Here is a 26,970-nt window from a genome sequence, read left to right as displayed (position 1 = left end):
TGCTGTATATAAAGGACTCCATAGTCAGAAGCTGAATGTCATGATGGAGAAGGGCAACTGTTCCCAAATAAAAAACTGGTTTCTGTTGCTGTCTGAGTGAACCGGAGGTGAGACCACACAAAGAGACTCTGCTACTTTCTCGATAAATAATAGAAGGTACTATATTATCACTCTGTATTTTGTAAATATTTAGTTCCTATGAAATGCAAAATACACTAACCATCTGTAAGCAAGTATTATGTACTAGTCCAAGAAGCGAGCCTGCGTTATTTCCCTACCTTAGAGCAAAGGAAGGTTCATAAACTTCTTTAAAAGTTCAACTTTAATGACAAACATTACATCAGTCTCTCTTCAAAATAAGATGTGAATAAACAGTTTCAAACAGGAGGTACCACGATGTCTCTTACTGTACTCAATACACTGTACTCAGCGCACTGGGCCCCTGGGGATGCCCAGTGATATATACATTGAAGCAATAATGCAAGTCTGTGAGCCACTGTTCCTGAATACCTCCACTCTTCAAGGTCTGCAGAGAAAAACAAGAGGAATTTGAGAATTGTATCAAAACTGTTATGCTACCTGACAGTATTTTATAAACCCAAACGAGACTTCCAAACCACTGCAATCTCCTCTTCCATCTATCAATCACCACAGGAAATCTTACTGGAAATGGAGATTTGTTAATGGGGCATTACCACTGGCAGTGAAAATTCCTAGTTATACTCCCAAATACCAACAGTACTACCAGTTTCTAGTTTCATCTGTTCCCTCTCAAATACTAGGAACTAATGAAATTTCACCATCAACCATCCCTACAGTCTGGACTTCCTCACAATCTTTGCACTAACATCAACCGAGAATAACTCTACAAGGCCGATTGATAGTTTCTGTCATTCTCTTCCTTATAGAGGTAGGCTGATTCTGCAACCTCAGAATAATCCAAATTCTTGACTTTAATTCCCTTCTATTTCTGAATGGTGCCTCTTCCATTACTTCCAGAAGGCTGCTGAGAAAATTCAGAACAAGAACCTGTTACATATATCTAGTTAAGTTCTATTACTCTGAAGTATTACACATAACAACTAATAAAGCTCCAAATACCTACATAAAAAACCCCTAACTCTTCCAAACCAAAACCACTACAGGAATCCTAGAGATGCTCCTGCAAAACAGAACCAACCTCTAGACAAAACTGAAACCTGCAATTTCTTAACTTTCTCTTATTCTCCAGTGAACTAAATGACTAGAAATTGGTTATAGTGTATTACTGGTAAATAATTTTTTTAATGGTCAAGCTGACATTTGTTGAGAACTTAGTATCTGTTACGCTAAAAACTTTGAGTAATCTCATTTTATGGTTACCAAAACTCAATTAAGTTGCTATTCTTACAGCAAGGTAGAACAACTGACAGGTTTAAAAACGATGCCAAACTATCACAGTTCATCATCAGAGTCTGTATCAGACTCCTGGTAGGAGTGACTCTGATACCTGTACCTCTTCTAAGTTGCTTCCCACACCTGGATTCAATATGACTGCTGTATGGGCTTTTATTGTGGACTTTGGATCAAAGACCTCCCCAGGTTAAGTGGCAGGTGCTAGTGTTCTGGGGAAGCCCTGGAAAATCACCACAGTGGGCTTACGTCCAGGAGTCATTTACACAGGGGACCTAACCTCCCAAGAGCAACAACTCCCTTTTCCTAGTAATAGTTCAAAGCCCTGTTCCACACTTCTTACCGTGATATTCTTGATGATCTGCTGCACCAAGATGGCGTTGGTTAACATATGAGTCCTGAGGGGTGCGTGCTGAAGCAGCAGGCGAAGCAGCTGGCCCACAACAGGCAGCTCCTCAGGCCCAGCTCTGTTCACCCGCAGGCTCTGCAGCATCAACCTGAGGACTCGAGGCAGGAGAGCCAAGATGGAGACACAGACCCCCCACAGTTTGTCCCTACAACAACAGACAAAAATGAGTCAGAGAGCCAACACACATAGAAAGAGTACCCTTTCTGTATTTCCTAAAACTGAAAAATGTCCTTTTTAAGAAACATGGTGTTCTCTGATAAAACTCCACAAATCAGAACTAATAACTAGGTTTCATCAGAGCTAAGTTTAAGCAAATCCAATAAAGAACCAGGTGCTCTCCCCAATTTAATGAGTTCTAGGAAGCCTAAGCAATCAGCACTTTCCTGGGCTTAACAGGACATTCTTGAAGCCCTGGTGATCATATAACACAGAATTAGCCAAAGAACAGAATAACCTATATATGCATACTATTCTCTACTACTGAACATTATTCAATTATTACACAACATCAAAAACCAAGAGTAATACTATCACACTGATAAAAAGAAAAAAATGGGGTGCCTGGCTCAGTCAGTACAGCATGTGACCCTTGATCTCAGGGTCTTGTGTTTGAGCCCCATGTTGGGGGTAGAGTTTACTTGAAAAAACAACAGAGGCACTTAGGTGGCTCAGCTGGTTAAGTGGTTTCAGTTCAGGCCATGATCTCAGAGCTGTGTAATAGAGCCCCTCACTGGTCTCCACACTCAGTTCTCGAAGTCTGACTGAAATTCTTTCCCCTTCCCCTTCCCACTGCTCTCTCGTGTGCTCTCTCACTCTCTCTAAAATAAATAAAATCTTTAAAAAAAACACACACATAAAACAAAACCTCATTAAACTCTATGCCTGTGACCTGAATTCTGAGCTGCTTCAATATTTTGAAGAGGACAGACTTGTGGAGAAAGTTGTGCTCACAAGGAACCAAAATGGATTGCAGAAAGTAGCCAATTAGGGGACTATTACTGCATTACTAGGTCATGAAAAGCCAGAAATAATAAATCCAAATTTTAGTATGCATCATTCTCTTGGTATTGTTATACAGCAGGAACAAAAATGTTTTATGATAAAGGTTAAGTGGAATTGCAGCTAGCCTAACCACAATCCAGAAGAGTGTCAATTAAATGGAGCAATGAAGAGTCCTCTGGCTGGCTACTAAAGATTCTGTATCTTAGTCTGCTACAGATTCTGTATTAGGAGTGCATAATCCTCCTAGTCCCGAAATCCTTCAGAGAATCTGACTAACTCCAGATGTAGAAGATGCAGTCCTTTCACAATTTGATCAACCTCCCCAACTTCATATACAGCAACTGCATCAAAGGTGGATATTGAATCCATTCTAAGCCAACCAGACCCTCTTATTTGGAGACTTTATTCAGCCTGTTGACTCATGCATAGCCAGGTTAGTAGAGCCACATGCAAGAAAAAGCCAGATTACAGACACAGCTAATAATGAGGCAAAGGCACAGAGATAAAGACTACACAATCTAGAAGAAAATGTAGAGAGAACTACTTTGGCTCCTAAGGAGTTTCAGTTCCTGCTTCCACAATTCCCAGCCCTTGGGTTTTCTAAGTTACCCTTGTAATGGTCCAATATTCATTTTCTATTTTTAACTTGAGTGGATTTCAAATAATTGCTGACCAAAACTGTGCTAAAAGGGCTCATGAAGGGCACCTGGGTGGCTGAGTGGGTTAAAACCTCTGCCTTCAGGTCATGATCTCGGGGTCCTGGGATTGAGTCCCGCATCGGGGTCTCTGCTCAGCAGTGAGCCTGTTTCCTTCTCTCTCTGCCTACTTGTGATCTCTCTTTCCATCAAATAAATAAATAAAATCTTTTAAAAAAAAAAAGGGGGGGCTCATGAATTCTACACAATACTAAATATAAGTACAGTGGAATGGATCAATAAAGTTTAAAACTTTATTTATTTATTATTTATTTATATATTTATATTTTATATATTTATATTTATATTATTTTTATATTTATATAAAATATAAATACAAATAATATATATAAATAAAAATAATTTATATAAAATAATATAAATATATTATATATTTATATAAATATATTATATAATATATTTTATTATATAAATATTATATAATATATTTATTATATAAATAAATATATATTATATTATTTATTATTTATTTAAAACACCTTAAAAATACACAATTAAAAACTGTCAAGCCAAAAAGAAATACAAGAGACCTGGATACCACAGGTAATAGAAGAAAATACCATATGAACAGCCATTCCTAGGGTTTTCTAAGAGTTGTCATGAGTGTACTCATTCTAAGTGTTGCATGCTAAAGTGTTTAAAGGACAGAACTGGGGGTCACCTGGGTGGCTCAGTCAGTTAGGTGTCTGCCTTCAGCTAAGGTCATGATCTCAGGGTACTGGGATGGAGCCCTGCAGCCAGCTTCCTGCTCAAGAAGGAGTCTGCTTCTCTTTCTCCCTCTGGACCTCCCCCCACCACACTCCTGCTCTCTCCTGTGCATATATGCACTCTCAAATAAATAAAATCTTAAAAAAAAAAAAAAAAAAGAACTCAAAACCATAGTTCTAAAAACCATTCTCAAGAAACTAATGGAAGTTCAGTATTTTGTATACAATTTTAAGGAGTTCAGGTAACTTCACAAACTTCTGACATATTTTAAATAGGTAACAGCAGCCTCTCCCACCTTCTACTCCAAACACAGAGAAATACAGAAAAAAATACTTAAAAAAAAAAAAATACACAGCCAAATTCAAAAGCCAGAATGGGCGAAATCTGTAGGTGCCAGAAACCATTACAGAAGTCATATAAAAAGAACCCAACAGAGGTACAGAACTGGATATGGGATTTTTGGGCTGGGTTTTCAATAGCTAAGTATTGGAAGCTGAGACTTCAGGCCCTAGGTGTGGGAGGCAGGGAGCTAGAACTGGGCTCCCTATGTATAGCTGGAAGGCAGGACAATGCACATGTAAAACTCACCCACAGGGAGGTCTCCATAATCTGCACCAAACTCTCATAAGATCCACTCAGAGAAAAAGTATACAATCCAAACCATGAGTTTGTTCAACCCCATCAAAAAATTTCCAGAGCCTCACCTGCTTCCCTACTTAAGGGAGAATTCCAACGCCAGAGAATAAAAGAAAAAACAGAACTGACAGGAACTCTAAAGTAATACCAATAAATCATGAAAAACAAGAATGACAAAAAGCCAAGTAAAAACCCACAACAGAGCAAAGAAAAGAAAATAATAGGCCTGATGAAATTAAAACTCGATGGAGTTAAATAAAACATACAACAAAGTGGAAGATGTTTCAGAGGCAGAGGACAGATTGAGAAGCTCCCTTTATTTAGAGGCTGTAGGAGAGAAGAGAAAAAACAGGGGAGGTAACTGAAATAATAAGAGCACTTCCCAGACCTGAAGGAAAAACACCCAGTCTTCAGATCGAAGAGCACACTAAGTCTCAAGAGGCAGGTAACAACAAACCCACATGAGGACACCCTTTTATCTGCAACACCATAAAAGTTAAGGAGAAAACAGTAAAACTGCAGAGAATAGACTACTACCTACAACCAAGAGGGCTCAGTGACAGCAGATTTTTCATTACTAACAATTAGTCCAGAAGACGCCCGTATAGTTTCTTCGAAGTCCAGTGGCCACGGTTTTTAACAACTCAAACTGATGGGTCAAGCCTGATGTTTTGGCCAGCTCTTGTGAAATCAAAGCCTCCTAGTAATTTGACTGGCATTCTCATTATTTATAACCTTACAAACACCTTCTCTGGGAAGGCAAGAGTAGCCCAAAAGGGAATTTAAGCACCTAAGATTCTGGCTGGCAACACATCTTTGTGACTAAGTAAATGTTACCCCAAGAGATGCAGAGAGTTCTGGAAATACCAACTGTTTCAATATCCAGCATAAAACATTTAAAACTAGGCATTTTAAACTGGTAAAAAATATTTCATACACTGAACTTTGTTCCATCCAGCCACAGAAAGTAAAAAGTGGGATGTTTCTCCATAAGAAATTATAAAAGATCTTTAAAAGTTCTCATCAAAGTATTCAATAAAGGGGCTGTTATTTCAATGACAGGAAATAACAAACAGCAACATACACACATTTCATAAATTATTATAAAATTTGTTGAACCCTAAGAAGTTCTTGGGATTTATAAGGCCTTTTCTTGACCTATCAGACCTAAAGTCTAATTAAGAAAATCATCATCAAATCTGTATTTATGAATAAATTTTAGAATTTACAGTCCATTTTAAAACATTCACACTTAGCAAAAAAAAAAAAAAAATTAAGTGTCTGTTGATAGTAAAATGGGTTAAGTTATTGTACATTCATGTAACAAAATACTATAGAGGAGGTATACTGGATAAATCACAGCCAATCATAGTCACAGGCAGTATTTATAAACAGTGATACTGAAACAGCCACACCCAGTCATTTACATGTTCTCTGTTGCAGCTTTCCGATTGCCACAGCAGTGAATAATTCTGACTGATAAGAGACTTTATGGCATGAAAAACCTAAACTATTTACTATCCGACTCTTCAGAAAAAGAAGTTTGCTTAAGCCCTGAAACAGAAAAAAAAATGAAGATTTCTGAATCAACATGACTCATAAATGATATCAAATCACAAAAAATAAGAACAAAATTGTATTGTCTATAAACGCACCGTAATTTTTAATAAAAAGGCAAGGAAATGATTAATACATATTAAAAACAAACCACAGGCTCAAAATGGCATCACTTAGGTGAAAGCCCCAAGTCAGCAAACCAAGACTTAATACCTAACCTAACTGCAGTTTCAACCCCTTAGAAACCTAACCTTTAACTAGTTAACATGGGAACTTCCTGGTCAACATGAGGAAAAATTACTTATAGACTCCTTCCATTCCCCTTGGGAGGACCACCCTGCCTAAACGATGGATTCTTTGCTAGTAATTTCCTTTTTCCCACTCTGTCTACCTTAAAAAAACCTTTATATAGCCCTTGAGAGCTCCCCTCTCTACTTGCCAAATGGAATGCTGCCCAATTAATGAATCAATTAATGAAGCCCAATCAGATCTTTAAATTAATTTCCTAGATTGAATTTTTGTTATTTAACACACAAAAATGATCTCTGGGGTGTGCAGGAGTTTCTTGAAAGGTAACTGTAGAGGGTACACTAAGTGTGTGTTGATGGTGTTGTATTTCTGAACCTGGAGACTGGTTAAATGGATATTCAATTTATACTTACTCTTTAAACTATATAAATGTTTCATACATATATATATATGCATTTATTTTTATGATATGTAAAAGTTAAAAAAACTAGAAAAATATATCAAAATGTTAATAGGCAGTAATTATTTTCTTATACTGATATTAGATATTTTAAAAATTTGTATTTCTATAAAGTCCAGATTTCTATAAAAAAAATTTAACAGGCATACCAAAAACACAGAATACTTTTTTAATTTAACATTTAACATTTTAACGTTAAAATATTATGTTAGGGGCGCCTGGGTGGCTCAGTGGGTTAAGCCTCTGCCTTCGGCTCAGGTCATGATCCCAGGGTCCTGGGATCGAGCCCCGCGTCAGGCTCTCTGCTCAGCGGGGAGCCTGCTTCCCCCCACCCCCTTTCTCTGCCTGCTTGTGATCTCTGTCAAATGAATAAATAAAATCTTTAAAAAAAAAAAATCATGCTGATAATGTTAAAACAATTTAACATTTAATTTAACATGAGAATACTTTTTAAAATTAAAGTTAAGTATTCCAAACTATGCTAGAAACTTGTTTAGTCTGAAGAGCTATATATAATAGCCGCACTATATAAGAGCTAAGGTAGTAACTAATACAAATTAGCATCTTAGAAAATTTTCCTTAAATCGAAGAACTTAAAAATTCTACTCTGGTTAGCTCTAACAAAGCCCAAAACAAAATGCAAAGGCTTATACTTATTTAATAAGTGCATTCTTCTAAACGTAAGATAGAATTTTTTTTTCTTGCTAGACCTACAACAACATTAATAAAGAAAGCTCCCAAGAAACTTTATGCCATCTAGTTTTTCAAATTTGTAGCTTAAAAGAAAAAACAAAAACTATTTTACATTTTATTCTTATTTGGTTGGAGAGGTAGGTAGGAAAAAAATTAAAGTTGAAGAATACAAAAACTATTACCTCTTTCTTAGATGTTCTGCTTCTCCTTTCTCTAAAGTGAGCAGAAAATAAAGAAGACTGTAGCAACAAGAAGCCAGAAATGGCAGGAGAGTCTCACTAAGTACACACGTATGGTCCAGGAGCTTACAGATAACACCCAAAACACAGCCAGCTGTACTGTCAGGAATTACAGTCAACCCAACCTAGGCAGAGAAAAATGAGATTAATAACCTCTTTGGAACAGTCCCTCTCTCCAGGATAAAACCAAATCCCATTAACTGAAGAGTTAACCCAACATCACTTTTACTGAAAAACAGTACATACATAATACATGCCACCCGCCATACCTTAAAGTCCTGTTTTCCCTTAAGAGTTCAATTACTGCATTAAGTAACTTTGAAAGCATGCCAACTCAAGAAATACTATTAACCTAATCCACTGTCTCCCTTCCATGACAAAGTCCAATAAAATTTTCAAGACGTTACAATTTCTGATGGTCAGAAATACCATCATTTGAAAGGATTATCTGCACCCTCCAAAATCTCTTGATACCAACAATCACATTTACATGATCTTTATTAGATTCTTCAGACTAGAAAACTCTAATATCTGGCACCACCCCTACCCCAGGTAATTAGATGTACAAACCAGAGTTCATTTTACAATTAGCCTTACCTTGCCCTTTCATTTAGCTACTCATTCAGACATGACTAAGTAAAACACCCTGGAGTAAAACATCACTACACTGAACACTTGACTGATTCACTGCCCCAAAACCTCGATAAGGGACATCATGGTACATGTATTCATCAGGAATCTACTGTAAACTTTCGTTAAGTTGTACTCTAACTTGTAATTGTTAAGTACGCATGGTTTAAATCTCCTGGAAACTACTGTTGAGTCATCATGAAAGTCTACAGGCTCTGATCAGGCTGTCTGAATATAGTGGCCAAGACTGACTATCGTGTTGCTCTAACAAGAATAATGAATGTAGTCAAAGAAAGACATAAATATCTGGAGGGGAGATGAAAAGACACAACACATAAAGATTGGAAGTTCGATAGCAGAGAGAAAAGAGTACTGGGAATTCAAAATAGTATTCTTCCAACTTAAGGGAAGTAACATTTTAAAGAAGAATAGGGGGTTGAAATGTGCCTATAAAATTAGCCAAACAAGTGAGAGTGCCTAGAAGATAAAATGTGGGAGCCATCCCTTGCACTATTATAATAATTATAATAAAAATTATAATAAGCCAAAAATCCAAGTATAAATGTTGGAGGAATTTAAAAAGCAAAACCCAGGCATACCCAATGGGAATAAGGAACACCAACTTCCCAGAAGACAAAATAGTCTCAAGGCTAAGCTTACTGCTTCTAGTGACCAAGCCCTGAGCAAACTGTTAGGTTACATCCCTACTTTAGAACCCAAATCCTTAAGGTATAAGTTAGACCCCAATCTGGATGCTGGATTCCCAATACACCAATACCAAGTACATGTTAATTAAAGCATTACAAGTCAGAAGAATCTGAGGTATAATTTTAGAGCTCTTCATTGAAGATGCAGAAAGTAAGGTACTGGAAAAAGGGGAATTTCCCAAGGTCACAGAATTAATTAGTAACAGCCAGGAAAAACATCAAGATTTCCCAGTCCTTATCAACATTATGCTAAAAGGTCATGGAATTATTAAGCTTAGAATTCTGGACAATCATTCTCTCCTCGCCTATGGCAAACCCACTATTAATCAAGGATTCTCTAGATTTCTATGCTTTTATGAGGAGCAAAACAAACAAAATTTAAGTATATTTACCAAATGCTTACTGATGGCACTCTGCAGGATGTCAAAGCTCTGGCTTCGGGCAGGAATAACCAATAAACTGTGACAAACTGTCTGTCAGAAAAGGAGAAAACCAGTAACTACATCAGGACATTTTTCATCAGAAACAAGCTCTACAATTTTTTTTTAACCTACTTGCCCTATCACGTAACAGGAAACTTATCAAAAAATTACTCTGGGGGCTCCTGGGTGGCTCAGTCGTTAAGCGTCTGCCTTCGGCTCAGGTCATGATTCCAGGGTCCTGGGATCGAGTCCCACATCAGGATCCCTGCTCAGCGGGAAGCCTGCTTCTCCCTCTCCCACTCCCCCTGCTTCTGTTCCCTCTCTCGCTGTCTCTGTCAATTAAATAAATAAATCTTTTAAAAAAATTACTCTGAAGATGCAAATGTCAAAAGTAAAACAACTAAATCTCATATATGCGCTAATTTTCCAAATGATTCATTAATTAAACATTTACTGGACATTGAGCTAGTTATCAGGTGCCAGGCTCAGGAATAAAAGACTGAGAAACTCCTCTCATAGCCCTGAAATAAGCAGCTTCAATCCATCAAATTAGAGACTATATTTCTACTAACAAACGCTACAACAAAAAGATCTGAATGATGTGAAACCGAAGGGCTGAAAAAAGGCTGCCTCTCTGCCTAGTTGTGATTTCTATCAAATAAATAAAATCTTAAAAAAAAAAATTAATAGGACCCACAGTTTTCACACGACAGTTTTTTTCTTTTATGCTTTTAAGTAACAATGTAAACAACGTATTTCTAAGGCCATCGTCCTATTTCACAACAAGCCGTGAAAATTTTCATTAATAAAGGATAAATCAGGGGCGCCTGGGTGGCTCAGGTCATGATCTCAGGGAAAATAAAATATGAATCTGGAACAATCTGTGGTACAAGAAAGTAAGGAAGAACTAAGAATGAGCCCATGTCAAAAGAACAAAGAAGCCACTAAATTTTATAGTGACTCACAGAGTAAAACAGGAAACCATATTAACACAAATTAATAAATGAATACTAATAAAAAAATGACTGGAATATTAATAGTTTCCAAGTATCTGCTCATAAATTATTAATTACAAAGGAGAAAAAGTAAACACTGGAGAAGTGGGCAGACAGCACTTAATCAAGTGATCAAAGCGAGTATCTATGTAATGGGACAAATTTAAACGCTGCACCACCAGACAGGATGCAATCGGAAAACCACAGCATCATTTTTGTCATATTCCTACCAAATTTGTATAGCCTGAATCTAACCATGAGGGAACATAAACCCAAATGTGATGAAAATTTTACAAAATAACTGTCCCAACGTTCTTCAAAGTGTCAAGGTCAACAAAAGACAAGGAAACACTGAGGCACTACACCAAATTAAAGGAGATTAAAAACTGTCATTACAACTAAATGCTACAAATAATTTGGGGTTTTTTTATTGCTATAAAGAACATTACTGAGGGGAACCTGGCTTATTCAGTCAGCAGCGTATGTGACTCTTGATCTCAGGGTCATGAGTTCAAGTCCCACACTGGGCAGAGAGCTTACTTTAAAAACAAACAAACAAACAAACATTATTGGAACAACTGGCAAACATGACTGAGGTTTGAGGATTAAATAACAATAACATACCAATCTTAATTTCCTAATTTTGATGACCAGATTGTGGTTATATAATGGAATGCTTCTTTATGAGATACACAAACCAAAGTATGGGCTATGAGCATTATGTCAGTCTATGAAAAAATAAAAAGTTCTTTGGGGGGAGTCTGGGTGGCTCAGTCAGTTAAGGGTCTGCCTTTGGCTGGTGTCATGCAGGATCCTGGGATTGAGCCCCATGTCGGGCTCCCAGCTCAGAGGGGAGCCTGCTTCTCCCTCTCCAGACCTTGTGTTCTCTCTCTCTATCCCCACCTCTCTCTCTCTCTCTCTCTCTCTCTCTCAGATAAATAAAATCTTAAAAAAAAAGAAAAAGTTCTTTGTATTGTCGTGGTAATTTTTCTCTAAGCTTGAATTTGTTTCAAGATAAAGGCAAATAAATATTAACATTAATACACATACATGCACAATCACCAACATAAACATACAGTCCTCATGTTTACACATTACTATTAACAGAAACCTACATGTATCAGAACTCTGACTTTATACTGCAGAGTTCCAGAAAAAGCACGATAATCTGGTCCAATGTGGAAATTAAGGGTTTTAAAAATATGCAAATAAACAACTTTTTTTTAACAAATTTTATATTTATTTATTTGACAGACAGATCACAAGTAGGCAGAGAGGCAGGCAGAGAAAGGGGGGGAAGCAGGTTCCCTGCTGAGCAGAGAGCCTGATAGGGGCCTCAATCCCAGGACCCTGAGATCATGACCTGAGCCGAAGGCAGAGGCTTAACCCACTGAGCCACCCAGGTGCCCAAGAACTTCTTTTTCTTAAGGAGGTTTTATGTATTTAATTTCTAAGTGGAAATATTTTTCTACCTAATTTCACCAGAATATATACAGAAATGGCATGTTCCTAACACTTCTTCATCATTTTTTAAAAAATTTATTTGACACAGAGAGAGAATGAGATCAGAAGTAGGCAGGGTGGCAGGCAAAGGGAGAGGGAGAAGCAGGCTGCCTGCTGAGCAGACAGCCCAATGCGGAGCTCAATCCCAGAACCCTGGGATCATGACCTGAGCCAAAGGCAGATAGATGCTTAACTGAGCCACCCAGGTGCCCCTTCTTAGTCATTTTTATTACTGTATTAAAATGTTAAGAAGAAATTATTAAAACACTAACATTCAGATTGAGAGATGCTTTGATTTCCCAACAAAGTTACATCAAAGAATGTAATTACAGAATGAAAATTTCCACATACAATCCAAATCAGAAGAAAATGTCATTAGATTTACCTTGGACAGATTGTATCTTACACTTCCCCCATTGGCAGTCTCTCAACAATTATCAACCAATAATACAAAAGGTAAAAAGAGACCTAACAGCTCACCTCACTTCTAGAGCTCTTTCCTTACCCCATTATTCCTTTAAGTACATGGGTAGGTAGGGAACAAACTCACTTTCCTCAAGATGACTCTATTTATAGTATTGGAAACCATGTTTGTTCAGGGTCCTTTGGTGACCCACTTGCTTTTTCCTATTATCCCAACTGCTTAATTACCACAGCTTTATAGTAGATATCTGGTAATATAAAGCCTCTAGCTTTATGTTTATTTAATACTGTCTTGCTATTCTTGGTCCTCTGCATTTCAATATAAATTGTGGAATCATCTTTTCAATTTCCACAAAAACATCTACTGATTTGGATTACTCTGAATGTATATATACTGTAGATTAATTTACAGAGCACTAGTATTTTTACAATATTGGAGTCTCCCAATCCATGGCATGTACTTAGGTCATCTTTAGTACCTCTCAGTATATTTGATAGTTTTCACTGTCTTCAGAGATCCTCAGCAATTCTTGGGTGAAATTCCCCTTTAATCTAAATTTATGGTCTGCTCTGTACGTCTGTATTACTACAGTAGTGCCCTCAGAGGTCTTCAATGAGAGCTGATGTGTCCACTGAAGCCCCAATCCACTTCCAGGACAGGAACATTACCCAGTCATTATTACTTGAGCACTGTGAGTTACACAGGTTATTAGTTTATTAGCTTTTAAGTCTCTCTGCTTCTGCAGCTCAAGAATTTAGGAATGCCAAGGATGGAGGGGAATCCAACCTTTCTGAAGTCCCTTGAGTCTCCAATTTTTTCAACTCAACTTTTTTGGGAAGATTTTATTTTACTTATTTATTTATTTATTTATTTAAGAGAGAGAGAGAGCGCGCACACAGAGGTAAGGAGAAGCACACTCCCTGCCAAGCAGGGAGTCCAACTTGGGGCTTGATCCCAGGACCCTGAGATCATGACCTGAGCCAAGGGCAGATGCCCAACCCACTGAGCCACCCAGGTGCCTTCAAATCTGTCTTACAAGACAGCCAAAAGGTTGGCAGGATTGTCTGTCCTCCAATACACGCCATTTGATGAAGCCAAACTTTTATCCTCTTGCTGAGAGAGAGCTCTAGTATCCTGAGGTATATTGCTAAAAACAAACCTGTGCATGTGCAAGGTGAAATTCTACAAGGCCAAAGAATAAACAGGAGCTATAAGCAAAACAATTCCCAAAGCTCAAAGACAGCAAAGAGATGTTTAAGTTCTAACCAACCAAAACAGAGTCTTCACAGAAGACTAGATTTATTCAGATGGTGCTCAGAATGTGAATACTAATAGTAGGGATAAATTAGCACAATGGCAGGGTTGGTAAGTTTTTTCTGTAAAGGGCCAAATAGCACATATTTTAGACTTCTCAGGGCACACACATATTCTGTCACATATTCTTGCGGGGGTTTTTTGTTTTAACAGTTGTTAAAAAAAAAAAAAGTAAACACCACTCTTAGTTTCAGGGTGCTACAAAAATAGGGCAAAACTGGTTTTGGTCTAAAGCTGTAATTTATTGATCCTTGACTTAGTAAAGGCTACTTGTTCTAATAAACCACCCTGACAAAACTTAAAAACAAGTCTCAAAAGGATGAAGCTGATACTCAAGTAACTTGACTGCCTCTCAGAATAAAACAAAACACTCCAACATAATCTAATACATAAAATTTCCACTGTCCAACATGCACTCAAAAACTAGTAAGCATGACAAGGAGCTTGAAAATGTACTACCTAACCAGGAGAAAAAAAAAACAATCAATACAAATGACATCAGAGAATTAGCAGATAAGAACTTTAAAACAACTATTATTACATATTTTAGATACACAAGGAGCATCTTCCTGGCTCAGCTGGTAGAGCATGTGACTCTTGATCTTGGGGTTGTGGGTTCGAGTTGAGTATGGAGTGTGTAAGCCTGATGATTCACAAACCTGTACCCCTGGGGCAAATAATACATTATATTTTAATGAAAATAATTAATATTTAAAAAATAAAATTAAAAATTCCTGGAATAAGTAATTATAGCGAGGTTACAGGATACAATGTGAATATATAAAAACTTTCCAAATAGCAATAAAAAAACCAGCAATGAACAAATAGAATTTGAAATTAAGTTTATACTAGCACCCCAAAAAACAGAAATACTTAGAAATAAACCTAACAAAATATGTACAAGATCTGTATGAGGAAAACTACAAAATTCTGATGAATGAAATCGAAGAATTAAAGAAATGGAGGTATTTCATGTTCATGAGAGAGAAAGACTCAATGTCATGATGTTAGTTCTTCCCAACTTCATCTACAGATTTAATGCAAATCCAATCAAAATTCCAGTAAATCATTTTGTGGGTATCAACAAATTGATTCTAGAAGTTTATTTAGACAGGCAAAAAACCCGGAACAGCCAATACAGTATTGAAGGAAAAGAACAAAGTCAAAGGACTGACACTACCCAACTTTATAAATCACTATAAAGCTATAGTAATCAAGATACTACAGTACTGGTGAAAGAACAAAGAGATTAATGGAACAGAATAGAGAACCCAGCAATAGAGAGACCCATAGAGTCAAGGGATCTTTGACAATGAAGCAAAGATAGACTTTTCAACAATCCATATGTAAATTAATCTGGATTTCGCACAAAAACTAACTCAGAATGGATAACAGACCTAAACGTAAAATGCAAAATACAAAACTATAACTGACTTAGAAGATAACACAGAAAGAAAAACCTAAGTGACTTTAAGCATGGTGATGACTTTTTAGATACAACACCAAAGGCACAATGCAGGAAAGAAATAAATGTAAGCTGGACTTCATTAAAATTAAAAAATTCTGCTCTGCAAAAGATAATGTCAAAATTATGAACAGATAAGCCATAGACAGGGAGAATACTTTGCAAAAGACATATAACCAAGTATTGTTACCCAAAATATTCAAAGAACACTTAAAACTTAACAAGAAAACAACCCAGTTAAAATAATTGTAAATAGGGTGCCTGGGTGGTTCAGTGGGCTAAGCCGCTGCCTTCGGCTCAGGTCATGATCCCAGGGTCCTGGGATCGAGTCCCTCATCAGGCTCTCTGCTCAGTGGGAGAGGTTCTCTGACTGCCTCTCTGCCTACTTGTGATCTCTGTCAAATAAATAAAATCTTAAAAAAATAAAAATAAAAATAATTGTAAATAAATATAAATAAAATAATATGAGCCAAAGACCATAACAGATATGTCACCAAAGACATATGGCAAATAAACATAAAAAGATGCTCCACATCATATGTTATCAGGGAAATAAAAATTAAATAATGAGAAGCTACACATCTATTAGAATGGCCAAAATCCAAAACACTGACACCAAATGCTGGCAAGGATCTGGAGCAACAGAAACTCATTCACTGCTGATAAGATTGCAAAACAGTACAACCACTTTGGAAGACAGTGTGGTGTTTCTTACAAAATTAAACACACTCTTATTACCATATGATCTAGCAACCGTTTTCTTGGTATTAACCCAAAGGAGTTGAAAACATGTCTACATAAAAACCTACACATGGATGTTTGTAAACTTATATAGCTTTATTCATAATTACCAAAATTTGGAAACAAAACAGACATTCTTCAGTCCATGAACAGATAAACTGGTATATTAATACGTTATTATTGAGCACTAAAAGAAATGAGCTATGAAGCCATGAAAAAACAAGGAGGAATCTTAAAGAATATTACAAAGTGAAAGTAACAATCTAAAGAGGCTATATCCTGTACAGTTCCAAATATAAGACATTCTGGAAAAGGCAAAACTGCAGATGGGGAAAAATAGAACATTAGTGGTTATCAGGGGTTGGGAAGCATGGAGGATGAGCAGGCAGAGCACAAAGGATTCTGGGGCAATAAAGACGCTCTGTAAGAGATTAACAGGTAATGTGGCATTACACACTTGTCCAGATCTATAAAATGTGTAATACACCAAGAGTGAACCATAATGTAAACTGTGGACTTCGGGTAATTACATCAATAACTAATCATTAATTATAACAAATGTAGCACTCTGGTGGGGATGTTGATAATGGAGGCTATGCATGTGGAGGAGGAAGGACTGTAAAAGGGAAATACCTGTTCTTTCACTTCAATTTTTCTGTGAACTTAGAATTGCTCTTTAAAAAAAAAAAAAAAAAACTTAATTAAAAAAGAAACCTTTGGTTGGATTTAAGACCAGGTCAGATAATGCAGAAAGATTAGGGAACTTAGAGACACAGCTTACTTTCTGAAGAGACAGAGGAAAAAGGTGTTAAAAATGTCTCAAAGGCCTACAGGAAAATGTCAAGAATCTTACATACATGTAATTGGAGTCCAAAGAAAGGGACCCAGAACATTTTTTTGAAGGAATGACTGACATTTTTTCCAAACACGGTAAATTATAAGCCTAAAAAACACTCAGCAAACATGAAGTTATTTTAAAAAAAAAAAAAAAAAAAAAAAAAAGGAGGTGGAGGGATGCCGGGTGCCTTAGTCAGTTAAGTGTATGCCTTCTGCTTGTGTCATGATCCCAGAGTCCTGGGACTGAGTCCTGAATCGGGCTCCTTACTCAGCAGGGAGCCTGCTTCTCCCTCTGCCTGCTGCAACTCCTACTTGTGGGTATTATCTGACAAATGAATTAATAAAATCTAAAATAAATAAACAACGCCAAGGCATAAATACAATCAAACTGCTGAAGAAAGTGATAGAAAGATTATCTTGAAAACATGTAGGAAGAAAAAAATCATGTAGAGAAAAAAAGACATCATATACAGAAAAAACAAACATTAGAATGACCTTATAAAATATTATTACACATTATATTAATATGAAGTAGTACAGTACAGTTTGAAGGTAGGTTGTCTTAAGTTAAAAACCAAACACCTAAAAACATAAAACAAAGAGGCACAGCTATATGCCATGGTGGAGATAAAATGGAATGCTAAAAATACTCAAACTATGAAAGCAATGAATCATGATATCTTACCACAACAGGATACCACACAGCAATGAAAACAATGAACAACTGCTTACACATTAATATATAGGTAACTTTTTAATTTTTTAAATTTACTTAAATTCAATTAATTAACACATAGTGTTTTTATTGCACTTTTTAAAAAGTTTAATACAATGTAAATCTAAACATTATAGTTTGGAGTTATGCGCTAATATAGTAAAACTAAAAGGAAGAAGAGTGTGATAAAATTTAAAACAGTGTTAACTCTGAACAGAAAGGAGAAACACACACAAGGGTTTCAAAAATAAAAATGTTCAGGGGCGCCTGGGTGGGTCACTTGGTTAAGTGTCTTAACTTGATTTCAGCTCAGATGGTGATCTCATAGGTCATGGAGCAAGCCCCACGTGGGGCTCCATACTCAGTGGGGAGTCTGCTTTAGAATCCTCTCCCTCTGCCCCTCCCCCTACTCTCTCTCTAAAATAAAAAATGACAAAAATAAAAATGTTCTATTTCTTAAACTGGATTTAGGTTGTATTATTATTATTATTCAGAGCTTATCCATATTAAAAAACATTATTTTATAATCATCCAATATTTTGTAAATGACAATATTAACCTTAAAACCTTTCATTGGCTCTGGAATAGAAGATTCCATTTACAAAAGATACCTCTGTACAGGGATTTTCTGTTTCCTTTGTGATCCTTCCCTGTTAACTACAGTTTCCATCATTAACAGGAAGGTCACACAATTCTTCCTTCAATGCTGGGAAGGAATAATCACAAAGATACTAAATGAAAATGGCAAGGTCCAGATTAGTGGATAAAGTATGTTATTTCTATAAAAGAAAACAAAAATTATTTAAATTACTTGTGAAGACAGAAGATATCTGAAAGAAAGTATTTAAAAACTGGGAAGAAAAAAATGGGTGGCTAAGGAGGAATGGAAAAAGACTTTTTTTTAAATTATCTTCCATTCTGAATTAAATTTTGTGAATAATACCTACTTTTAAAAAAAGTCTGATTTAGGGGCACCTGGGTGGCTCAGTGGGAAAAGCCTCTGCCTTAGGCTCAGGTCATGATCTCAGGGTCCTGGAATCGAGCCCCCGCATCGGGCTCTCTGCTCGGCAGGGAGCCTGCTTCCCTTCCTTTCTCTCTGCCTGCCTCTCTGCGTACTTCTGATCTCTGTCTGTCAAATAAATAAATAAAATCTTAAAAAAGAAAAAAGTCTGATTTAAAGAAAAAAATCACTTTGGCCTAGGCAGGTAAAATTACAAAACTGAATGATCCTACTGTCCTAATTAAATTGTTCAAGCGAAATATTTTTAAAATTTTACATTAAGGATGTCAAAAACTATGTGTATTTCAAATATTTTTATATGAAAAGGCAAACTTAACAAAACTTATCCAAGAGAAAACAGAAATCTTCACTTAAGAACTTCAAAAACGAAAATGTGTTTTTCAGATTTTTCCTAATTATATCTTAACATTTCAAAGACAGCAACCTGGAAGTTTAATACATGTCCTTGCTAAGTGTTACTTCAGAAATACAGCTGATAACATTTTTATGACAATTTTATCTTGGCTTTACAGAGATAATGTGCTTATGAAAAATTTAAATTATCAGAAAAAGGTTGTACAACTTGTCCAAATTATAAAACTAGACAATGGCAAATCTATGCCTGGAATAGGGAGCAGCCTGCTAATTGCCATACAAAGCTTTCTCAAATACATCGTGATGGTCTAAATACATTAGAGAGTCTGTCCTTTAAAACTACTCTTACTGGGGCTCCTGGGAGGCTCAGTCAGTTAAGCGTCTGCCTTCAGCACAGGTCATGATCCCAGGGTCCTGGGATCAAGCCCCATCATCGGGCTCCTTGATCAGCAGGGAGTCTACTTCTCCCTCTCTCCCTGCCCCTCCGCCTACTCATGCACTCTCTCACTTGCTCTCTTGCAAAAATAAAATCTTTTAAAAATGTTATTTAAAAAAATATATATTTCTTTACGATTTTATTTATTTATTTGAGAGAGAGAGAACGGGAGGGGAGAAGGTCAGAAGGAGAAGCAGACTCCCCACTGATCTGGGAGCCCAAAGCGGAACTTGATCGCGCGACTCCTGGATCATGACCTGAGCTGAAGGCAGTTGCTTAATCAACTGAGCCACCCAGGCGCCCTAGAAAATATAAGTTTTGGGGCGCCTGGGTGGCTCAGTGGGTTAAAGCCTCTGCCTTTCGCTCGGGTCATGATCCCAGGGTCCTGGGATCGAGCGCCGCGTCGGGCTCTCTGCTTTGCGGGGAGCCTGCTTCCTCCTCTCTCTCTCTCTGCCTGCCTCTCTCCCTACTTGTGATCTCTGTCAAATAAATAAATAAAATCTTTAAAATATATATATATATATAAGTTTTAAGAAAAAACACTATTGTTGGCAAGCCCAACCCCACCAATCCAGTATTCAAGGCTTTAACCTCAGGAGGCCTATTTTAGCTCTCTTCATTTACCATGGGGTAGATAAAATTTCAGATGCTAAACCAATTCATTATTTCTTTTCACTATTTATTTTATTTTATTTTATTTTTTTTTTTTTTTAAAGATTTTATTTATTTATTTGACAGAGAGAGAGAGATCACAAGTAGGCAGAGAGGCAGGCAGAGAGAGAGGAAGGAGGAAGCAGGCTCCCCGCGGAGCAGAGAGCCTGATGCGGGGCTCGATCCCAGGACCCTGAGATCATGACCCGAGCCGAAGGCAGTGGCTTAATCCACTGAGCCACCCAGGCGCCCCTCTTTTCACTATTTAAAATCCATTTGTTGTTGTCATTGTTGTTGTTTTTAGATTTTATTTATTTATTTGAAAGAGAGAGAGAGAGAAGGAACACAAGCGGGGGGCGGGGGAGGACAGGGAGAGAAGCAGGCTCTCCACCGGGCACAGAGCCTGATATAGGGCTCGATCTTGGGACCCTGGGATCATGACCTAAAGACAAACGCTTAAGGACTGAGCCACCCAGGCACCCTCAAAATCCAGTATTTTTGAAAATCCTACATATAAACACAGTGCCAGGCACTATGGCAATAAGGAAAAGATAAATATAACTGGCATACTTAAGTATTATGATCAGAGTCTATCTATAAGTCCTAACAAATAGGAAAAACATTAAGGATATACAGAAAAGAATGAAAGAAGTAAATAATAGATCAGTTGAATGAACTCAAATGGTCTATCAACAAAGCTTGAATCTGGAGACTACCCTATTGAAAGCAGTAACAAAGAGGTTAAAAAAAAAAAAACAAACAGGTTTAAAGAAAAAGCCCTTTGGAGTACCAGTTATAAACTATAAGAAAAGATTATAGTCAGTGTCTTCATCAGAGGCCTTCTGAATTAAAAGAAATTAGCCAGCAGAGAACATAACATCAGAATTTGCAAAAAAAGTTCAAAACCAAAATTACTTGAGATGACATAAGTACATTCCTACTGAGTAAGCATTTTTCATGCAGGAAAAGAAACTGAAGAAATAAATAATAGAAATTAATTATTATAGAAATGTCTTAAAGAATCAAATCCTTAGTATCAATGTTTATTATTTTGCATTTTTGCATATGCATAAATGTTTTTGCATATTTAGTTTACATATTTTAACATGAATGACAATTTGGCCTATTAGGGTAAAAGTTCAGCCTAATAATTCCAATTTAAACATGTAATTAACATAGAATTTAGACTTGTTATTATTTTTTTAAGACTTTATTTATTTATTTAACAGACAGAGATCACAAGTAGGCAGAGAGGCAGGTAGACAGAGAGAGAAGGAAGGAAGGAGGCTCCCTACCGAGCAAAGAGCCCGATGCGGGGGCTTGATCCCAGGACCCTGGGATCATGACCTGAGCCGAAGGCAGAGGCTTTAACCCACTGAGCCACCCAGGCACCCCTAGACTTGTTATTTTAATGTGATTTTTACTATAAGCAATACCAAAACTTAGGTTACTAAGATTTATCATAAAGTTACATTTATTATATATATTTAACATTTGTGAAAGTTTGTTAGAAAACTGAACTACTTAGCAATTAGTGAATATACTTAAAAGTTACTTAAATGGTTTAAAATTTTAACTGAGTTTGCAAAAGGAATAAAATATAACCAGAGTCCCATTTTTATTTTTTATTTATTTTCTTTAAAGATTTTATTTATTTAACAGACAGGTATCACAAGTAGGCAGAGAGGCAGGAGGGCAGAGTGGGGGTGGGGGGGAAAGCAGGCTTCCTGCTAAGCAGAGAGCCCAATGTGGGGCTCAGTACCAGGACCCTGAAATCATGACCTGAGCCAAAGGGAGAGGCTTAACCCACTGATCCACCCAGGTGCCCCTGGAGTCCCATTTTTAAAGATGGCTTAAATTCATTCTATTTATCTTACTAATAAGTTTTATAGGTTGAACTTTAAAACTTAATGGAAGTGAAGGTTTTAAATTAACATTAACGAACTATGTACTAATTCTCAAAACCAAAGGAACTGCAGAATAATCTTTTCTGTTTTTTAAAAAATGCTACCTTTGAGGATACCAAATCCAAGTAGCCTTATTCATCCTTCAACACCTGAGTCAAATTCTCCCTTTTCCATAGAACCATCTATCCTATTCTGTACTAGAGGAAAGAAAATAAATTTGGGGTGCCTGGGTGGCTCAGTGACTTAAGCCTCTGCCTTCAGCTCAGGTCATGATCTCGGGCTACTGGGATCGAGCCCCGCATTGGGCTCTCTGCCTGCCCCTCTGCCTACTTGTGATCTCTCTCCTCTGTCAAATAAATAAAATGAATCTTAAAAAAAAAAAAAAAAAAAGAAAAGAAATTTGTCTCTACCATTCAAATTATTAAATTTATTCTATTCTAGTAGTGCAACCTATAATGAACACTCCTCTTTCTAGAAACACAGATCTCCTATCCAAGATCATAAGCACTCTCAGAACATGAGTCATGTCTTATACTACTCTTTATCTCTAAGAGTACCTCCTATAAGGCGATCCTAATATATAGTAACGACTGGTGGTTAACAGAATTTTAATAATCATGAGTTTCTTTTTAAATGCACTATTACCTCTGTTACATCCCAATGATGTAAAAATTGATCCAAGTCGGTAAGGTAAAGAAGCACAGGGGAAAGCTGTGTCTGGATGACATGAGGAACTCCTCGAAGGCTCTGAAGCCAAGTCAACTCCTCTTTCGAAAACCCTAATTTGGGTACAAAGAAAGACAATTTAAAAAAATAAATCATAAAGCAAATGACATTCTTCATTTTTTTAACAGACATGACATGTACCTTCAAGTTCTTCTTAAATTTCTTCATTTCACAGATTTTAAAGAATGAATTGGTGGCAATGGAGGCAGTATAATTCATATAATTATGTACACAAAGAATGTGATCTGACCCAATATGTGATACAGCAAAAAACAGGTTATACCCCTTATATTGGGAACTTCACCAATTTCACTTTTTAAAAAAGCGAAAGGCATATGCTTTCCCTTTAATGGTAGGTTTAAAATACCAAATCAATAAGTAAAATGATATATGATTTCACATATGTGTCTCTCTCTATTTTCTTATATAATAGCCCTTCAAATGTTTTAAAACTACTCTAGCCCTATTTTTCTGGATTTTACATGTGTGTTCCTTCAACTACACCTTATACAACAAAATTTGATTCTCTTACCACCCCTATTTACCCCTGGTCTAACCTACATAGACAACCTGACAGTCTCTCCTGAAAAACAAGTGCTCAGAACGATCAGAATACCAGCAGTGTGGTCCAATTTGATGTCCAGATCACTGTATTTCCAGGACACAGCCTGAAGAGTCCTCATGTAATTTGATGGCCACATCACACTACTGACTCCCAATGAGCTTTCCAAAATCACTAAATCTTCTGACTGGTAATACTATTAAAACATAAAGTCCATGCTCGCATCTCAAATGTGCACATCCAGAACTATCAAATAAACACATTTATCTTGTATGCAGTATTTATCTCGCTAGATTTAGCTCATTACCAGCACTTGTCAAGTTCTTTTCGGAGTCTGACTTAACCTATCTATTAAGTCTCCCAACTTCAATTCTTCAGAAAATGTCAAATAATCTGATCCTCATCATTCAAATATAAAACAGAAATGCTGAAATAGTACAATCATTTAAAACAATAGTAATACTTCTACATCTAGCTTACAACATTTCTAGACTCATCTTCCTAATTTTGCTTTGAGAACAAATGGAATATAGAAAACGGCTAATCGAAACTTGATTTACATTCCTATCGACCTGAACATTTTAAACACTTTTTTAAATATTTTATTTATTTGACAGAGAGAAATCATAACTAGGCAGAGAGGCAGGCAGAGAGAGAGGAGGAAGCAGGCTCCTTGCGGAGCAGAAAGCCCGATGCGGGGCTTGATCCCAGGACCCTGGGATCATGACCTGAGCCAAAGGCAGAGGCTTTAACCCACTGAGCCACCCAGGTGCCCCTTAAACATGTTTAAGATGGGTATTTTTTCATCAGTTTTTTAAAGTATGCAGTGGGGTTTGCAAATGGCTATCTGAAAAAGAGCCAAGTAGGGGCTCCTGGGTGGCTCAGTCAGTTAAGTGTCTGCCTTTGGCTCAGGTCATGATCCCAGGATCCTGCTCAGCAGAGCCTGTTTCTTCCTTTCCCTCTGCCCCTCCCTCTACTTGTTCTCTCCCTCTCTCTCTCTCTCTCTCTCTCTCTCAAATAAAATCTTTAAAAAAAATTTTTTTTTAGTCAAGTGTATTCAATTCACTGTAAACCAAGACAATAAAGCTAAGAAGTAAGAAAGAAAACTATAATCATGTGATATTCAAATAATCCACAGAGTACTCCTACTCTGAGAGATTTAAACATAAATCATGTTTATGCCTGCCTCAAGAGCCTGACAACAGAGGAAGATTTCCATTTATTAGTCAATACAAATCGTTTCAAGATAAACAGATTATCATCTTCAAAACTTAAACCCAAACAGCTAAAACAGCAAATCTTTGAATTTTCATGCTAGGTTTTGCTTTTCCTTAATTTGGCAGGTGAATGTCTTTACCTGTAAGTGTTGAAAATAAGAAGCTGAAATAGTCCACGTCACTCATCAACCAGTCTTTAACGGAATACTTCCATCCAGAAAACGATGATCTATAATAAATAATGGGAGAATTATTACCAGAAGTGACCAAGTTGAAGACTCTAGAAAAAGAGCACAGTATATAACAATTTTTCTTTATTGAAAACAAATCTGCATTAATAACTTAAAAACCTGTAGTATATATTCACTTTATATGTAAGGGCTCAAGTATCATAATATGGAAAATTTAACTTCTAACATATTTATATTTATGTAAAGTTTTCATGAAAAAGCAGAGTTGGTCCAGACATATAGTGTAACCTAGAAAATTTCCAAACCACTTGAAAATCAGACTCTAAGGAGCGAAAATGAAGTTTTGCTTTTCAGTAGTTGGTATAGCTGCTACTTGATTTTTATAAATTCTTGCCTTGCTTACTCAATTAAGTTTAAACAAGCTCCAGCTTCCTACCTAAACAAAAACTATCTTGATGAGGTAAAAAAATATTCCTTGTAAAGCCACTCTATGATAATTATGTGTTCCTATATTCTGCAAAGCTGTAAGTGGGCCTACTTCATAATAGTGCAGCTCAAGTACTGACTGGTAGGGTACTTAAGAAAATAGCTAAATGTAAAGCAGCTTCTCATTAAATGAGGATTATCTGGTTCCTGCTATGGGATCAGTTTTCAGTGATTCCTTTAAAAACTCTCTTCAAGTTACGTCTAAGAAAATGACAGTGAATTTCAGTCCTAGATATGTCAAGAAAAAGGGGTGGGGGTATGATGAGAATGATCAGATCCAACAAGCTGAGGCTACAAATTTTATCACAGCTAATCAAATAAATATCTGACAAAATTAGGAGTTTCTAAACCCAACTAGAAACAATTTTTTTTTTACTATTAAAACAGTTGTGGGGCGCCTGGGTGGCTCAGTGGATTAAGCCGCTGCCTTCGGCTCAGGTCATGATCTCAGGGTCCTGGGATCGAGCCCCACATCAGGCTCTCTGCTCCGCAGGGAGCCTGCTTCCTCCTCTCTCTCTGCCTGCCTCTCTGCCTACTTATGATCTCTCTCTCTCACTGTCAAATAAATAAAATAAAATCTTTAAAAAAAAAAAAAAACAGTTGTGTTTTATATTTATTAATATTCTTTAAATTGGGGGAGTTAAAATAATGGAAATACCCCTGAGTATTATTTCCACCATTAGCAAAGGACTATGGATGGAATAGTAAAAGGTTAGAGGTTACAAGGAAGTCAGAAATACACATTGGAAAGAAGTACAAAAATGGTAGTCAGCAAACTAATATGCTTTTGAACCCAGTGAAAACAGAAATCAACTGTGCCACCCAGTGGCTAAAAGAGGTAGCAAAACCACTGAGGGGTTAAACCCATTATGATATTTGGCCATATATGATATATATGGGCATAATTTTAAGGACATTATGATATGTTGCTTATCATTTGTTCAAAATAAGCAACATATCATAATGTCCTTAAAATTATGCCCATATATACTGTCCAAGCTAGAATACTTCTGAGAATAAGATGGGACAAAAGAAGTAAAGTGAATCTGTTCCTGGCACAGCAGGTCATATATATATCACTTACAACTCAAGCCAAATTTCTTAGTCCAAAATTTCTTCCTCGTCAAAGATTTTTATATAACAATGCAGACTACTTGTCAACATTTGTGTCTTATGTGCCCCAATCTAGCTGTAGATAAACTAGGGGAAGAAAGGGTAAGGAATGAGAGCAAAAGCAAGTGGGAAAAACACAAGCAGAATGCCAAGGAGGGGGTGGAGAGTCAAACTCTAAAAAACTAAGCGGGCAATAAAAAAGGGAGGGGCATAGCAACTCTATACTTTTCAAAAGTTAAAATGAACAACAGTTTTCACTTAATGGGTTTTTCACAAACGGCACAAACTAATATTCTTCCCTCTGATAAAGACAAACAGGGCATCAGAACTACAAAACCTAAATTGAACCTGATCTCACAATCCAATTAATATAACAGAAAAAAATCAGAATTAAAGGAATATTTCAGAAAAATTAACCTGGAAACAGTGCACAAAATAGATAGGATATTATAATAGTACAGATAGAAGATTATAAAAAACAGCTGGCTAGTT

General features: G+C 36.7%; 1 protein-coding gene across 1 annotated transcript in view; it reads right to left on the bottom strand.

Moving 5' to 3' along the window:
* Positions 1–304: 304 nt before the first annotated feature.
* Positions 305–26,970, bottom strand: part of TEX10 (testis expressed 10) — a 65,630-nt gene continuing 38,964 nt past the window's right edge. Inside the window, exons 10-15 of the mRNA XM_046022998.1 lie at positions 24,829–24,917; positions 22,829–22,962; positions 9,791–9,871; positions 8,005–8,186; positions 1,736–1,946; positions 305–526 (exon numbers count right to left, since the gene is read on the bottom strand). Of these exons, the coding sequence (XP_045878954.1) occupies positions 413–526; positions 1,736–1,946; positions 8,005–8,186; positions 9,791–9,871; positions 22,829–22,962; positions 24,829–24,917 (811 nt within the window). The 3' untranslated portion in view covers positions 305–412. The remainder of the gene's footprint in view (positions 527–1,735; positions 1,947–8,004; positions 8,187–9,790; positions 9,872–22,828; positions 22,963–24,828; positions 24,918–26,970) is intronic.

Source organism: Meles meles, chromosome 11 (genome assembly GCF_922984935.1).
Source record: "Meles meles chromosome 11, mMelMel3.1 paternal haplotype, whole genome shotgun sequence".
Lineage (NCBI taxonomy): Eukaryota > Metazoa > Chordata > Mammalia > Carnivora > Mustelidae > Meles > Meles meles.
The sequence above is the reverse complement of the archived record's forward strand: the minus strand, read 5'-3'. Positions and strand labels throughout refer to the sequence as shown.